The 18,054-nt window shown below is 36.2% G+C and overlaps 1 protein-coding gene across 1 annotated transcript; it reads left to right on the top strand.

Moving 5' to 3' along the window:
- Positions 1-7,024: 7,024 nt before the first annotated feature.
- Positions 7,025-14,893, top strand: LOC133287148 (protein SRG1-like). The gene is made up of 5 exons (XM_061484706.1): positions 7,025-7,130; positions 8,226-8,516; positions 13,460-13,707; positions 13,807-14,131; positions 14,355-14,893. The coding sequence occupies exons 2-5, from the start codon at positions 8,286-8,288 to the stop codon at positions 14,613-14,615; spliced, it is 1,065 nt and encodes a 354-aa protein (XP_061340690.1). The 5' UTR covers positions 7,025-7,130; positions 8,226-8,285; the 3' UTR covers positions 14,616-14,893.
- The last annotated feature ends 3,161 nt before the right edge of the window (positions 14,894-18,054 follow it).

Here is an 18,054-nt window from a genome sequence, read left to right as displayed (position 1 = left end):
CAAGAATTAATTGGCTTCCCCAGTACTTCCATACCAAAACACTAACTTAGCCAACTCTTTATGCTTGATATTACCTCCACATTGTTTCTAATAAGGAGCATATCATCTACATAAAGTACCAGAAAAGCTACTGTCTTCCGTTGTATCCTTTGGATGCTTGCTTAAGTCTATGAAATAGACTTTCACAACTTGCATACCTTGTGTTCCTACTCATTTGCTATAAACCCTTTTGGTTGTTGTATGTAGATATCCTGACATCCAACTCCCAAAATGAAATCTCATAATTGAGACTTGTATCAACTAAGAGAATCTGGATAGACTCAAGCATGGCGTCTGGCAAAAAATGCCTCCAAGCTAGCTTTGAAGGTTTTCACCTTTCTGTCCATCCTCTCTTTGCCTTTTATGTCCACATGCAACTTGTGGGTTTTACCCCTATTGGTGTCTTTACTAGGACCGAACGGAGTTGAAATACAATTATTTCATCTCATTGTTCATAGCCTGAGCAACACTTGATCAACAACATCTTCTAGTGCATTATCGTAACTAGTAGGATCAATATCACTCAACAAGAGACAACTTGAGAGTTAACAAGGTTCTCTCCCACTACGAATGTACTGCACTAGACCTTGTGTATTTATAGGTAAAACAAAGAGTGGGTCAAATGATGGATCTTCAATTTCTTGAGGATCCGCTTATCCTTGATATTGTTCCTTTACATGTGATACTAATATTTCTACTAGCTTCACTTATATAATATCATGTTGAATTTCCAATCATGGTTCTCTTGTTTGTTCACTTAGAGATATATCTATCACCTCTTGAACAATCAAGGAAACAGTGGATGAAGCTTATACAGATTCTGAAAATTCTTGATTTGAGATAAATCTCGTCAAGAATAACCTAACTTAAGAGCTTATAATTTCTTATCTAGTCCTCCTTTAAGAAAATCATGTGAGTGCTCACTTAGATTATGTGTCCTTAAGACTAAATAAGAAATCATCTCTAGTTCTCTTAGGGTAGCCAAAAGATATGCACTCTTCCATACAAGATTTCATCTCATTTGACTGCTGTTGTAGGACGTGTGCCGTAGCACCCTAAATCCGAATATGGTTTGATCTGGGCTTGCACCCCTTCCATAATTCTTTAGGTGTCATTACAACAAACTTTGACGGAACCAAGTTAAGAAGGTAGATTTCCTTCTCTTAGGCATCTCCCTTGAACAACATTGGCAAAGATGAATAATTGAACATGATATCACCAAGTCTAGAAATGTTTGATTTTTGCATACTGCAACATCATTCAACTAACGCGTTCTTAGAGTTGATAGTTACGAAAACTATCCCCTCTTAAATCAGGTAAGACCTGAAATTACCAGACAGGTAGCCAAACATTTTAGTAGACTAAAATGTTTTGATTTGAACGCCTACATGCTTTTCTGCCTCAGACTTAAACCTCTTGGAAATTTCCAAAAGCTTTAGACTTATAGCGCACTTGGTTCATCTGTCCAAATCCAGAGTAAACATTCATATAATGAAGTACTCATCACCTCTTCTGGTCTGAACGCTAAGTGGTCCACATACTTTAGTATGCACCAGTTCCAGTTGAATAGTTGCGCAAACCTTTTTGGCCCTTGTAGGATTGCTTGGCCGCTTTACCTTCCAAATAGGACTAACATGTAGCTGTTAGTTAAAAGATTATTGAACTTTCAGTCCCTCTTTTAACTAAAACATGTTTCCTACTTGAGATAATATGACTCAATCACAAAGGTCAAAGTTATGTTTCATTTGAAACTTTTATTTCTTTGGTGAAAGTTCTTGTTCATCATCCTTTCCATTCAACATAACAAATTTAAAAAGGGTATAGGACATAGGTAATAAATACTATTTAAACAATGTACCAGAACAAAACAAGACGAAGATGAACTTCGAAATGTAACTGAGGAATCAATTGCATTGTCAAACCATGTTTTAACCAAAACAACTAACAAAAATTGAATTCCTCTTGAAATCCGGAACAAATAAACAGTCACCCAAAACCATAGTCATTAAATAACTTGTCTTACTGCAAATGCAGACACAAGTTCCCATTTTCAAGCTTAAAATATCTTTGTCCACTGTTGACAGGCATACCATGTTTGAACTACTGCTAAGAGTAACAAACATAATCAGTGATTCCTGAATCAATGATTCATTCACTGATCAGGCCTTAATATACCCATGTCTGGTTCTTTTCATCACCTCTGGGCAAATTTTCTTTCAGTGTCCCTTCAGCCTGCACTTGAAGAACTTGTCTTGCGGCTTCTTCATAGCAACTAGTTTGACAACTGATAACCAAGTTATTTTGTTCTTGTTACCTCCCTTGGGTTTTCCCTTGGATTTAACAAGACTCTTAGCAAAAACTGCACCGACTGCATTCTGTCTAGCAGAACTGCTAGACGCAGCAAACATGTCATTAAGAGTCTGAAGCATTTCTACTCCACTCTTAATCATGTACACTTGCTTCTGCAAGTATTTAGAAAGACTGACAATAACATAGCAGCGAACTACCATATCTGCCCTTTCCCAATCTGAGAAATGCATCTTAGTTTCCTTAGACGCATCCTCTGCAAGTTGCTATGGCCCTCGCATTGTCAGGACAAATTTTAGTTTCCATGTTTTAGAACAATATCAAAAATTTGCTTTTCACTTATTCATAGTTGGTACCATCTAGAGGTTTTCGACTCAAAATCATTTGTAAGATATTTTCTGAAAAACATGTAAAGCACACAATTACAAACAAATAATGCAATAAACAAAGGAAGTGCAAGTAGATTCTCATAACTACTCTTGTTTATTGTTAACAATCCTTCAGTTTATCTTTACAAGGCTTATGATGGGCAAGTCACTTGTAAAAACCAAAATTGTTATTTGGGCCTTCAATGCCATTGCCAGAGCCTCGATGTGAGGGTTAACAATTTTACCAAAGTTGAATGTAGTTAACCATTGTTTAATTTCAAAATTATCCTTAGTGTCTAAGCATTGCCATTGATGGGTCGTACAATACTTTACTAAAATTTTGAAATTATTAAGATTTAATCTAGTGAAATCTGATTATCCTTATCTGATGGGGCTTCAGCGATAACCATTTCACTAATAAACCCACAAATGGAGCCCGCAGGTTTTAAAATTAATTAATTTTTAAAACCTTCACCCATTCAACATTTTTGTTTGAGAATTTTCATAAGCCCTGTCGAATTCATTGTTTAATTTCAAAATTATCTTTAATAACTTAGTATTATCGACGATGGGTCGTACAATACTTTATTAAAATTTTGAAATTATTAAGGCCCAATAAAATCCAATCATGCCGTTGGGGCCTCACATGATTCTTTTATTGATAGGCCCACAATGCGCCTGGAGGTTAAATTAATTTCTTAATTTAAATCTCCTCCCATAATTATTTAGGTCCAATCTAATAAAATCCAATCATGCTTATTCGATGAGACTTCACATGATTATTTTATTAATGGTCCTTATAATGCGCTTGAAGGTTAAATTAATTTCTTAATTTAAATCTCCTTCCATTCAACATAAGCAATATTTTCCAATTTCTAAGAATTATTTAATTGAGAGTATCCTTTGTTTGATTTCAAAAACTATGTAAGCAAGAGCGCCGATGAACGTGCATCACTTAGCTTATCTGAATTTTGAAATTATTAAGTTCCTAAAATCCGGTCATGATAGACAGCGTGTGGTTCACGCAATCATGATACATGATTGTGGTATGCAGCGTGTGTTTAACACATGACCATTTTAGTAGACCCACAAATTACTCGCAAAATAAAAGAATTCTCTTAGGAAATTTTCTTACTAATTGTCTTGATTTTAAACTCCAAAATTAATCAATTTGATTATTCTAGATTTTACCAAAATCATAATAATTAAATTAATTTTCGAAATTAATATAACCATTAATCTAGATTTTGTTTCCAAAATCATAATAATCATAATTTTATTTTACCGGAATATTTAAAATCAAAAACTACGCGCATAAACTATCATACTAGTCGGTAATGACATAATATTAAATGTGCACGTATGACATGTGATCATACAGCAATATGGCACCTTCCTATCCTATATGACATGTTATCGCAAATATCATGTTAATTGCACATATAATTCATATCATTCAATAAAAGCATTAAATAATAAATCATAATTACTTTAATCCATGGCCTTCCTATTTTAAAGAAAATAAAATAAAATAAAATAAAATAAAATAATACAACTTTGGAATTCGACTTTCGCTTAGCCCATAGTATCTGTCTCAAGCCCTTTAGGGTTTCATGAGCCCAAAGACCCAATCCTTTGGCGAGAAACCCTAGGACGCGAAAGAGGAACCCTAGCCGTCAGGTCTGCCGCGCCTCACCCGAAGTCAAATCAGGCCGAAACTCCAGGGGAAGGACCACCACATAGAGACGAGTGCACCGCCGCCGGAACCACCCAAAAAGGTGGCCGGACACTCCCTCACTCTCCCATTCTTTGTCGGAGAGTGGCGGCCACTCTCAGCCTCTTGTGGAGGCGCATGGCGGAGCGTGGAGTCTCCGATGGCGGCGATCCACCCACCGTCCTCTTTCCAACCATATATAGATCGCCCCGTTATGAGATCTGGAAGTCCTCGAAAAGTCTCCGACAGTGCTGACTGCGCATTTTCCTCGCGATTTCTCGATCTTGAATTTTTACAAAATATTGAAAAATACACAAAAATTCCGAAAAATTAAAAAAAAAACAGCAAGGAGGAAACCTAATCATATGGGATTAGCCTCCTTGTTACAAATCGAGAAATACACGAGAGACCCTAACCATGGATTAAAGCATTTTTACCGATTAAAATCTAATCTTTTATGAAAATGAACTATAAAGAATTAAAACATGAGTATCAACAACATATACAGAATAAAGGTGCCATATTTTCAAAATCACAAAAATAAATCAATAAATCAAAGCTGATCTAAATCCCCATCACAATCCGGCTCTGATACCAATTGAAGGTATATCATCAAAAACGCGGAAGCGCATCGTACCGATGTGATGAGGAATGAAGAACACCGCTTTGATTACCTGAGATGAAGCAGCGGGCGTGACAATTTCTCACGTTCTGTTCTCCTCCTCAAGCCTCACGATCTGCAGCAACGCACCACGAACGGTCGCAATTCCGCTCTACGGTTGATCTTCCATGCTATGACTCAAGGGGGATCAGGTGGTCGTGCGGGCAACCGTTCAGATGATGAACGTCTGCCTCTTTGTGTTTCTGATGTCTGTAACCCTTGGAGGCACTAGAGAGAAAAAAAAGTTTATATACTTTGCCCAATCCAAGACTAACCCTAAGCTTCATGGGTTGAAATTAGTCTTTTGGGCTCACTTTCACTAAAACTATTGGGCTTATGTGAAAAGAGCATATTAAACCCAACAGAAATTAAGTCATAACAAAGGAAGATTGAGAAAATAAAATCGTAACCACTTTTATTTTTGATAATTCTTGTCAATTAATTGCTAACTATTTAGTTTCTTAATTAATTGTTTTCATTATTTATGATTTGTAACACATTCATCTCAAGTATTCTCAGTTTATTCAAATTGAGAAAATTTAGTGAATTAACAGAATAAGAATAATCAAGAGGATATCCCTCATAAGAGTTATGTAACAGGAATTAAAATTATTTTTCTGTAAATACAACTTTCAGTGAGTCGACCCACGAATTAAAAAAGAAAAAGAAAAAGAGACATGTTATCATGAAAGTTGTGAGTGCAGGAATTTTTTTTTTTTTTTTCATTCCTGTTAGATAACTCCTCCATTTCCCATATTATAATAGAAGAGTTAATTCTTGTGAGGTGATAACGCAAGAATCGGGGTGTATTTCTTTGCTCACTATTCAAATTGGGTCCAAAATTAATAAGAAAAAAGATGGGTTACTAAGCTAATCGAATCCTCATAGAGGTATGACTGGTTAGGTGAATCTTTGTTGAGCTGTGAATAATCGAGTTGTCAGTCAATAACAGGGAAGATATTTAATATAAAAAATTTGAAGTAATTAATAATAATTTGAATCTTTCAAAACACAATAAAAAAAACATAGATTATGATGAAGTCAATATATATTTAAAAAGGTATAATAAGATATATTTTTTTGAAAGGTGTATAATAAGATATTAACTCACTCTAGGAATGAAAACTATTTTATTATATTATAATAGATCGATTTACGTTTCAAATCACAAGTTAACTCTTTGAAATTAACCTGGAATTACTTTTATATGAGCGATTTTTTTATTGGTAGCGGCAACCTTAAAAGCAGAAGATGTTACTTTTTTATTAACAAAAGAAGTAAAGAAACGTCATTCAGAAGACTTGTTCTGAATTTATACAATGCGGAAAGTCAATAGGGGCAGAATCACGGCATCACACAACACCAGAAGATCACATAAAATAAATAATAGCAACGATCAAGAAAAATTGCTTCGTCAATCTAGTGCCGTAAATCTAGTTTTTGCTATATATCAATTAATGTGGAAACTTCAAAGCTGATAATTACATGCACCTACTTAAATAGAGTTGTAAAGTATACGGTATTAGTCTCCAAAAAAAAAAGTATACGGTGTATTATATGCCCTTATATGTCATAGAATAGCATCTTTCCCCCCAGAATTTTCATGTTACATAATTTTTATAAAGACAGGAATAGTTTTTTCATAAATGTATATAGAATACAATTAAAAAAGTTTAAATTATAAAACAATTTAAAAATTTAATAAAATTATAAATAATCTAACTATTAATTTAACGTAACTGGATAGTCCCATTCATTCTCTCTTAATTAATAAAAGTTTTAAAGTAACGAATGGTTACTTATTTTAATTGGTAAGTGGAGCGCAGGTGCGCAAATTTGTACCTAACGCAGACTTTGTGGAAACTTTTCCTTTCTTTCTTCTTCTTTGACCAACAACCTCCTTTTATTTATAGTCCCTTTCCCTTTTGTAGCATTGTCAATCCATAGTTTAACACTCTTCATTCATTCAAGCGTTTCACTCCCTCTTACAGAGTGCTATCTTAAATCCTCGTTGAAGCTATCTTAAGCTTTAGCAGAGAAGGTAAGAACTACGTAACTTTTACCCTTACTATCTGTTTTTCTGCTGTTGATGATTATACAAGAGTTTCCATGCCTTAGTTGTTTCCATTCTATTCTAGAGATTTAATGTTATGCATATACAAGAATTACTCGATCGGCAAGTGTGTTTAAGTGAAATCTATTTTAGCTTTCTAACAAATTATAAGTAACTACTACCATTAATCGTGATATATATGAATTTGAATTATTTGCAATTCTTTTATTTCTATCACTTTATGTGGTCTTTGGTTCTGCAGCTATACGAGATTTGTTGGGATCTTAAAATTTTGAGAGACATTTTATGACCTACATATATATAATATTAACACATGTCTGGGTTTGATGGTTCCCTGAGTCGTTGTTGGTCAAATCTCAATGGATGTTGTATTGGTTTTGGGAAGTTCAAATAGGGAAATTTCTGTCCAAATTTGAGTAGCCATATTTTGTTGGTTTTGGTTATAGAGTTATGAAAATATTTCCTTGAATAGTCAAGCTTGCTAGACTTGGTGAGCCTTGGTGGTGCTAACAAATCTATGTGTCGGCCTAGGAATTCTTATGCTCTTAATTTACTAATCTAATTTAAACATAATATATGGTACTGAAATTAAATATGTGCCAGAAAAATAATTTGTAATCAAATTTATACTCTCATAACACATAGCAAACATACTAATTGTATTGCCTATTTTCCTTTAATATGTATATAAATTACGTGTCTTATTTATTTTCAATTTTAAAACTTGAATTTCAAATCATTGATAGTCTTATTTTCTTCTCCAAATGTTTTTTAAAACATTTTCTTCAAGGAAAATATGAGCAATATTTAGTTTTATTATGAGTTTAATTTTGACACATTATTGTCTAAATAAAAAAAAATTTTGTTATTCAATTATGTGTCGATTTCTTAATTAATGAGTTTGGCGTCTCATAAAACTATTAACATGGTCATAGAAGTGTGAAATTATTTTACAATAATAATACATTAAATTAAATTCTTTTATCACAATAATAAATTTTTATTTTATTTTGCCATTTCATGTAATAGGCAGGGATTAATTTAGTTTATTGAACATCACAGGACCCTCTTCATTGTCATTTAGCTCTATAGGCCAAGGGTTGGGTCCCATCGGTTAAAGAAATGTCCAATGTTGGAACCTCTCTATTGGTGCCTTCTGTCCAGGAACTTGTAAAGCAACCCATCACCAAAGTTCCAGAGCAATATGTTCGTCCAAATCAAGAACCTCCTGTTGTATCTAACACAACCTCTTTACCACTAGTCCCAGTCATAGACCTCACTAAATTATTGTCTCAAGATGCAACTGAGCTAGAGAAGCTAGACCATGCATGTAAGGAATGGGGATTCTTCCAGGTTTGATTTATTACTCCTCTTTATTATATTTTTCACTATCTTTTTTTTTTTTTTGGGTACATAGAGTTCACATCTTTAAAATGAAAGCCAAAGACTTGAAAAAGGGTATTCTAATATATTATAGAATTGCAAATAATGTGTACAAATGGTTCTCTATTTATAGAGAATATTTGACCTACTTTTAACCTAATGGGCTTGGCCCAATACAACAAAGGGCTTGACCCAATACAATAATAAATGACTAAATAAAAACTAAATAATCAATATTATTTACAACACTCCCCCTCAAGCTGAGGAATAGATATTTATCATTCCCAGCTTGCTAGTAAGTTCTTGAAATCTGTCTGAAGGAAGCCTCTTTGTTAATAGATCAGCTAATTGACGCCCAGTGGGAATGTATGGAGTGGTAATCAACCCGCTATCAAGTTTCTCTTTGATGAAATGGCGGTCGACCTCAATATGTTTAGTCCGATCATGTTGAACTGGATTATGAGCTATACAAATAGCGGACTTATTATCACATAGCATCTTCATAGGTCCCTCACATTTTATTTTGAGATCATCAAGTACAATTTTCAGCCACAGTAACTCACAAATGCCTTGAGCCATAGCTCGAAATTCAGCTTCTGCACTTGATCTGGAAACCACATCTTGTTTCTTACTTCTCCATGTCACCAAGTTACCGCAAAGAAACATGCAATAACCAGTGGTAGAACGACGGTCAGTCACGGATCCAGCATAATCAGCATCTGTGTAGACTTCTAAAGATAGATTGCCATCACGTCGGAATAACAATCCTTTACCAGGAGTACCTTTAAGATACTGAAGAATTCTCTCTACTGCCTGCATGTGTTTTTCCTTTGGATCATGCATAAACTGACTGACAACACTAACAGCATAAGCTAGGTCTGGTCTAGTATGGGCCAGATATATCAATTTCCTAACTAGCCGTTGATATTGTCCTTTATCAACTGGAGGACTCTCTTCTTCATAGCCCATCTTGTGATTCTGCTCAATAGGAGTATTAGAGGGTTTACACCCGAGCTTTCCTGCTTCTTTGAGAAGATCAAGAACATATTTCCTCTGGCTGATAAAAATTCCTTTGCTTGAATGAGCTACTTCTATCCCTAGGAAATATCTCAGTTTCCCAAGGTCTTTGATTTCAAACTCAGAGGCAAGCCGTGTTTGCAGAATCTGTCTCTCCAAAAAATCATCACCTGTGATAATAATATCATCAACATATACAAGGAGCACAGTAAGCTTCCCATTTTGGGAGTGCTTGAAGAAAAGAGTGTGATCTCCTTGGCTCTGTCTGTATCCTAAGGTCATCATAACCTTAGTAAATCTTCCAAACCAAGCACGAGGTGACTGCTTCAATCCATACAAGGCCTTTTTTAATCTACAAACTTTATTTCCCCCCTTCACAACATCAAAACCAGGCGGGATTTCCATGTAGACTTCTTCTTCTAACTCACCATTGAGGAAAGCATTTTTCACATCAAATTGATTTATATCCCAATTGTAATGGGCAGCAAGGGATAACAAGATTCTCACTGTATTCATCTTTGCAACTGGAGCAAAGGTTTCTTCATAATCAATGCCATAGGTTTGAGTGTAACCTTTGGCCACTAATCGAGCCTTATATCTCTCAAGAGTGCCATCAGAATTATATTTCAGGGCATAAACCCATCTGCACCCTACTGCTTTCTTTCCGTTGGGTCTATCAATAACCTCCCATGTTTTATTTTTCTCCAAAGCATCCATCTCCTCTTGCATGGCTTGAGCCCAATTCCTATCTTTCAAGGCTTCATGTACTGATTTTGGGATTGTAATAGAATCTAGTGCTGAAACAAAGCTTTTGTGCTGCACAGAAAGATTAGCATAGGAAACAAAGTGGGAGATAGGGTATTGAGTACAAGAGGGACATGAGGAACAAGTTTTCTTGTGACAAGATCTTTTTCCTTTTCTAAGAGCAATAGGTAAGTCATCAAAAGTAGAAGCAATGGGTAAGTCATTAGAGATATCAGAAGAAATAGACAAATCATGAGAGGAAATAATATTAGAATCAGAAACAGGAGATTCAGGAGACTCGGAAGAAATAGGAGATTCAGGACTTACCAGTGGTTCAGACGATTGAGGTTGCTGGTGAGACAATATGGGTTGTATCTCAGGTGTATTTGAAGGTTCTGACACACCAGGAGCAGACACACTAGGAAGAGAGAAGATTGATCCAGACTCAAAGAAGGAAGGGGACGAGTCTTCTGAAGAACTATTCTCCCCCTGACGATGAGGACCCAGGAAATAAGATTCAGATTCTTGAAAGGTGACATCCATAGAAACAAAAAATTTCCGACTTGGTGGATGATAACACTTGTACCCTTTTTTATAAGCGTTATAACCAAGGAAGACACACTTAAGAGTCCTAGGATCCAACTTACTCCGATGTTGTTTATGAACATGGACAAAGGCAACACATCCAAACACTCTTGGTGGAAGGCTCTGCAATATGGGAACAGAAGGAAAGAAGGAAGTCATGGAATGAATAGGACTGATATTGTTAAGGACCCGTGAAGGTAAGCGGTTGATCAAAAAAGTTGCAGCTAATACTGCTTCTCCCCAATAAGAACTAGGAACAGATGTCTGAAAAAGTAGTGCTCTAGCAACTTCAAGAAGATGACGATTTTTCCTTTCAGCAACCCCGTTTTGTTGAGGGGTATCAACACATGTGAGCTCATGAATCATACCTCTGTCTGAAATGAATTGTGACAGGCGTCGATTGACGTACTCAGTACCATTATCAGATCTGAGTCTTTTAATACCCTTACCAAACTGAGTCTCAACCATGTGATGAAACCGAATAAATATCTCTGGTACTTCAGACTTGTCTTTCATCAACTATATCCATGTTATCCGAGTACAATCGTCAATAAAAGAAACAAACCGCCTTGCACCTGAAACACTGTGCACTTTAGAAGGGCCCCAAACATCAGAATGGATAAGAGAAAAAGGTTCCCTGCTTTTAATAGTTCTAGAAGGAAATGACACTTGATGGTGTTTTGCAAATTCACAAACATCACAATGAAAGGTCTCAACCGACTTATTGAGAAACAGAGAGGGGAACATAGACTTCAAAAGACTAAATGGTGGATGTCCGAGACGCTTGTGATGGAGCCAAATCATAGACTCTGCAGTAGAAGGATGACGTGTCATTAATAACTGATTTTTGCTAGCATGGTCTGGAAGGAGATGATACAACCCATCCTGTTCATTAGCAACTCCAATTGTCTTCTTCGTGGTAAGATCCTGAATAAGACAATGAGAAGGAAAAAATGTGATAGAACAATTCAAATCAGTTGTAAGTTTTTGAGTGGAGATAAGATTAGTAGAAAGCTGAGGAACATAAAGAACATTTTTAAGAAACAAGGAAGGTTGAATTTGAATGTTACCAGAACCAATAACTGATTTATGGGATCCATCAGCTACGGATATAGTATGACTACCAACAGTAGGATGATAAGAACAAAACAACTCAGTACGACAAGCCATATGATCAGTTGCACCAGAATCCAAAATCCATGAGGTTTTAAAATCAGTGCAAGAAGCAAGAAGAGATATAGAACGTGTGCTCTTACCAGATAAGATCGAAGAACTATCATGCTCGGCCATTCTTTAATAAAAAAAGTTAACAACCAGCGATAAAATCAACCAAACAAAATATCAAATGACCTCTGATCAGAAAAATAATTACAGATCCAGACAGAAGACAAGAAGACGAGAAGAATGGTGGTGGTCCGGTCCAAAAACACGGTCGTACGCGCCTCCACGCGCCGGAGAAAGGAGCTGCGCGTGGGATTCACTCGCCGGGAAAGGGGCGGCGCGTGAGAGCGCGTGGATGGGCTTCGCCGGCTGAGATTTTTCTGGTGTGGTCGTCCAGTGAGCGCGCACCTGTATGTGGGTGGTCACGGTTGAAAAGTCGCCGGAAAGTGGTCCAAACAGTGAAGACAGATCTGATTGGAGGCGGTCGGAGGTGTTTCGGTCGTTTGTGGCGGAGGAACAATGCGTAGAATGATAGATCGGAGGAAAAATAAGGTCAACAATGGTCCCCTTGGTCCAAAAGGTCCCCGGAAAAATTTTCTGGTGGCGGCTGATGGCGGCAAGAGGCAAAGAAATTAGGGTTTTGTTAAAAAAGAAGATAATATGTGCGGAAGCAAAGCCCTCAGATCGAGAGCTCTGATACCAACTTGAAAAAGGGTATTCTAATATATTATAGAATTGTAAATAATGTGTACAAAGGGTTCTCTATTTATAGAGAATATTTGACCTACTTTTAACCTAATGGGCTTTGCCCAATACAACAAAGGGCTTGGCTCAATACAACAATAAATGACTAAATAAAAACTAAATAATCAATATTATTTACAACACAAAGTAAATTTCAATCAAATAATTTGACAAGTAAGATTACATTATATTATATGTGGCAATCTCAATTATGGTTACATGATTATCAAAATCTCTGCAATCGTTCAAGATTTTAAATCATGCCATCTCATTATTTTGACTAATAGCTAAACGAGGTGAATTAGTTAAATGCTTTCATATAGTTCATTATAGCTTCAAATTTTAGAAAATGAAAAACGTAGATAAAGTTCTTTTTTTTTTCTGGGTAAATAATAGATAAAGTTCTTTATGTGCTTGTAGTATTGTGTTCCTAATTAATAACACCAAGGGTAAAAATAAAATAAAAAAAAATAAACATGCGTAAAGGAAAATCTGTACTTTCATATGCAATTAATACTCATTTTACCAAGATTTTGGTTAATTTTACACACATCATGTTTCATGAATATGCCACTCAAGACTAATAGTAGAAATAGTTTAAGAAGGATATGAATTTATTCTTATTAGTTTTATGAGTTTTCTAATGGGGAAATTAATTACAGCTGATTAATCATGGATTCAACCCTTCATTGGTGGAAAACATAAAGTTACGTATCCAAGAGTTCTTAAGTCTTCCAACGGAAGAGAAGAAGAAATTTTGGCAAACCCCAGAAAATGTAGAGGGGTTTGGTCAGTTGTTTGTTGTATCTGAGGATCAAAAGCTAGAATGGGCAGATATATTCTACATGACCACTCTTCCATTATCCGCAAGGAATCCTCGCTTATTTCCTTGTTTTCCCCAACCATTGAGGTTGTTTCTCACTCAATGTTTGTTTGCAGGCCATAACTACAACAATTGAGTGATTATGTATATAGGTAACTCTAATTAAAAAGCATTGTTTCATTGCAGAGATACCTTAGAGGACTATTGTTTACAAGTGAAAAAACTTTGCCTTACAATCATTGAGCATATGGCAATAGCTCTTAAGATCGAACCTAAGGAAGTGCTAGAGTTATTTGATGATTTAAGTCAAGCAATGAGGTGGAATTACTACCCTCCATGCCCCCAACCAGAAAATGTCATTGGACTGAATCCTCATTCTGATGCTGGTGCCCTTACTATTCTTCTCCAAGCCAATGAAGTAGAAGGCCTCGAAATAAGAAAAGATGGAAAGTGGATTCCTGTTAAACCCCTCCCTAATGCTTTTGTCATCAATGTTGGAGACATTTCAGAGGTAATTGGCTGAAAATCATTCACAAAATCCTTTTATTATTTTACATTCAAGTGTCTTTTATGAGTAAGAATAAAAATTAGAATGCACACTGACTCAATCACTAAAATACTTGAGCCTGAGTCATAGCCTTACCAAAAACTGATAAAAAAAATATTTAAAAAGAAAATTATTTTCTAAGTATTTTGATTTTTAACAATTTTTGTTACCTTAAATGATTTGGCAGATACTGACCAATGGGATTTACCGGAGCATTGAACATCGAGCAACAATTAACTCAAAGAAAGAGAGGATTTCCATTGCCACATTTCATAGGCCTCAAATGAGTAAAGTTATTGGTCCAATACCAAGCCTTGTCTCTCCTGAAAGACCTGCATTGTTCAAAAGCATTGGTGTAGCAGATTACTATAAAGCATTCCTTTCACGTGAGTTACAAGGGAAATCACTGCTTGATGTCATTAGGATCCAAAATGAGATTGGTAAATGAAAAAATTACGTATAGGACTTTGCTTGGGAGTTGGGATTGAATAATAAAACATGTACTCTGTAAACAATTATACGGTGGCTAATGTATAATAAATTAATAATGCAATCCACTAGGTGTTAAATACTGTTCGACGCTTCAAGCTGATCATGTGATAGCTTGGATGCTAATGTCGATTTGCGAAGTTATATCATGGGACTTGAAATGTGTATTCTTGTATTAGTTTGCTGATATATGCCTCAGGCGTGTTCCCCAACTTGTAGCAACAAATATTTTCTCTACACACAATATTATATATGCCTGTTTTGTACTCAATCTTGGACTCGTATGATTTATTCCTTACCAACTCAGGAATGTCTTAGGGAACGCTTGAATGTCTCGAGTTGAGACTTACTGTAAAAATGAAAACGGATAAAGTAGGATACGAGAAACAAAAGAGGTCCCATTAAATTGTCTAACAAAAATTCTAATGGACAAAGAATTGCAAGTTAGTCTATCATGTAACTTAAAATTTATTATCTTAATAAACTCGCATTTTATTATATTGAAAAAGCCAGATTTGCAGATGCAAGATTGCCCAAAGTCACTTGCACACTTCATGTTGAATAATTGAATTGGAAATTTCTTAGTAACACTTGAAGGATATTCTAATATATTATAGAATTGTAAATAATTTGTACAAAGGGTTCTCTATTTATAGAGAATATTTGACCTACTTTTAACCTAATGGGCTTGGCCCAATACAACAAAGGGCTTGACCCAATACAACAATAAATGACTAAATAAAAACTAAATAATCAATATTATTTACAACACTCCCCCTCAAGCTGAGGAATAGATATTTATCATTCCCAGCTTGCTAGTAAGTTCTTGAAATCTGTCTGAAGGAAGCCCCTTTGTTAATAGATCAGCTAATTGACGCCCAGTGGGAATGTATGGAGTGGTAATCAACCCGCTATCAAGTTTCTCTTTGATGAAATGGCGGTCGACCTCAATATGTTTAGTCCGATCATGTTGAACTGGATTATGAGCTATACAAATAGCGGACTTATTATCACATAGCAGCTTCATAGGTCCCTCACATTTTATTTTGAGATCATCAAGTACAATTTTCAGCCACAGTAACTCACAAATGCCTTGAGCCATAGCTCGAAATTCAGCTTCTGCACTTGATCTGGAAACCACATCTTGTTTCTTACTTCTCCATGTCACCAAGTTACCGCAACTAACATGCAATAACCAGTGGTAGAACGACGGTCAGTCACGGATCCAGCATAATCAGAATCTGTGTAGACTTCTAAAGATAGATTGCCATCACGTCGGAATAACAATCCTTTACCAGGAGTACCTTTAAGATACTGAAGAATTCTCTCTACTGCCTGCATGTGTTTTTCCTTTGGATCATGCATAAACTGACTGACAACACTAACAGCATAAGCTATGTCTGGTCTAGTATGGGCCAGATATATCAATTTCCCAACTAGCCGTTGATATTGTCCTTTATCAACTGGAGGACTCTCTTCTTCATAGCCCATCTTGTGATTCTGCTCAATAGGAGTATTAGAGGGTTTACACCCGAGCTTTCCTGCTTCTTTGAGAAGATCAAGAACATATTTCCTCTGGCTGATAAAAATTCCTTTGCTTGAATGAGCTACTTCTATCCCTAGGAAATATCTCAGTTTCCCAAGGTCTTTGATTTCAAACTCAGAGGCAAGCCGTGTTTGCAGAATCTGTCTCTCCAAAAAATCATCACCTGTGATAATAATATCATCAACATATACAAGGAGCACAGTAAGCTTCCCATTTTGGGAGTGCTTGAAGAAAAGAGTGTGATCTCCTTGGCTCTGTCTGTATCCTAAGGTCATCATAACCTTAGTAAATCTTCCAAACCAAGCACGAGGTGACTGCTTCAATCCATACAAGGCCTTTTTTAATCTACAAACTTTATTTCCCCCCTTCACAACATCAAAACCAGGCGGGATTTCCATGTAGACTTCTTCTTCTAACTCACCATTGAGGAAAGCATTTTTCACATCAAATTGATTTATATCCCAATTGTAATGGGCAGCAAGGGATAACAAGATTCTCACTGTATTCATCTTTGCAACTGGAGCAAAGGTTTCTTCATAATCAATGCCATAGGTTTGAGTGTAACCTTTGGCCACTAATCGAGCCTTATATCTCTCAAGAGTGCCATCAGAATTATATTTCAGGGCATAAACCCATCTGCACCCTACTGCTTTCTTTCCGTTGGGTCTATCAATAACCTCCCATGTTTTATTTTTCTCCAAAGCATCCATCTCCTCTTGCATGGCTTGAGCCCAATTCCTATCTTTCAAGGCTTCATGTACTGATTTTGGGATTGTAATAGAATCTAGTGCTGAAACAAAGCTTTTGTGCTGCACAGAAAGATTAGCAGAGGAAACAAAGTGGGAGATAGGGTATTGAGTACAAGAGGGACAGGAGGAACAAGTTTTCTTGTGACAAGATCTTTTTCCTTTTCTAAGAGAAATAGGTAAGTCATCAGAAGTAGAAGCAATTGGTAAGTCATTAGAGATATCAGAAGAAATAGACAAATCATGAGAGGAAATAATATTAGAATCAGAAACAGGAGATTCAGGAGACTCGGAAGAAATAGGAGATTCAGGACTTACCAGTGGTTCAGACGATTGAGGTTGCTGGTGAGACAGTATGGGTTGTATCTCAGGTGTATTTGAAGGTTCTGACACACCAGGAGCAGACACACTAGGAAGAGAGAAGATTGATCCAGACTCAAAGAAGGAAGGGGACGAGTCTTCTGAAGAACTATTCTCCCCCTGACGATGAGGACCCAGGAAATAAGATTCAGATTCTTGAAAGGTGACATCCATAGAAACAAAAAATTTCCGACTTGGTGGATGATAACACTTGTACCCTTTTTTATAAGCGTTATAACCAAGGAAGACACACTTAAGAGTCCTAGGATCCAACTTACTCCGATGTTGTTTATGAACATGGACAAAGGCAACACATCCAAACACTCTTGGTGGAAGGCTCTGCAATATGGGAACAGAAGGAAAGAAGGAAGTCATGGAATGAATAGGACTGATATTGTTAAGGACCCGTGAAGGTAAGCGGTTGATCAAAAAAGTTGCAGCTAATACTGCTTCTCCCCAATAAGAACTAGGAACAGATGTCTGAAAAAGTAGTGCTCTAGCAACTTCAAGAAGATGACGATTTTTCCTTTCAGCAACCCCGTTTTGTTGAGGGGTATCAACACATGTGAGCTCATGAATCATACCTCTGTCTGAAATGAATTGTGACAGGCGTCGATTGACGTACTCAGTACCATTATCAGATCTGAGTCTTTTAATACCCTTACCAAACTGAGTCTCAACCATGTGATGAAACCGAATAAATATCTCTGGTACTTCAGACTTGTCTTTCATCAAGTATATCCATG

Source organism: Gastrolobium bilobum, unplaced genomic scaffold, assembly GCF_033153095.1.
Source record: "Gastrolobium bilobum isolate Gb01-03AN ecotype WA unplaced genomic scaffold, APGP_CSIRO_Gbil_v1 utg3288, whole genome shotgun sequence".
Taxonomy (NCBI): Eukaryota; Viridiplantae; Streptophyta; class Magnoliopsida; order Fabales; family Fabaceae; genus Gastrolobium; species Gastrolobium bilobum.
The sequence above is the reverse complement of the archived record's forward strand: the minus strand, read 5'-3'. Positions and strand labels throughout refer to the sequence as shown.

Excerpts from the sequence above, each read along its gene's own strand:
- LOC133287148 (XM_061484706.1), top strand. The coding sequence starts at position 8,286 with ATGTCCAATGTTGGAACCTCTCTATTGGTGCCTTCTGTCCAGGAACTT. Across the intron at positions 8,517-13,459 it reads AGGAATGGGGATTCTTCCAG|CTGATTAATCATGGATTCAA; the intron begins GTTTGATTTATT and ends AATTAATTACAG. Across the intron at positions 14,132-14,354 it reads ATGTTGGAGACATTTCAGAG|ATACTGACCAATGGGATTTA; the intron begins GTAATTGGCTGA and ends ATGATTTGGCAG.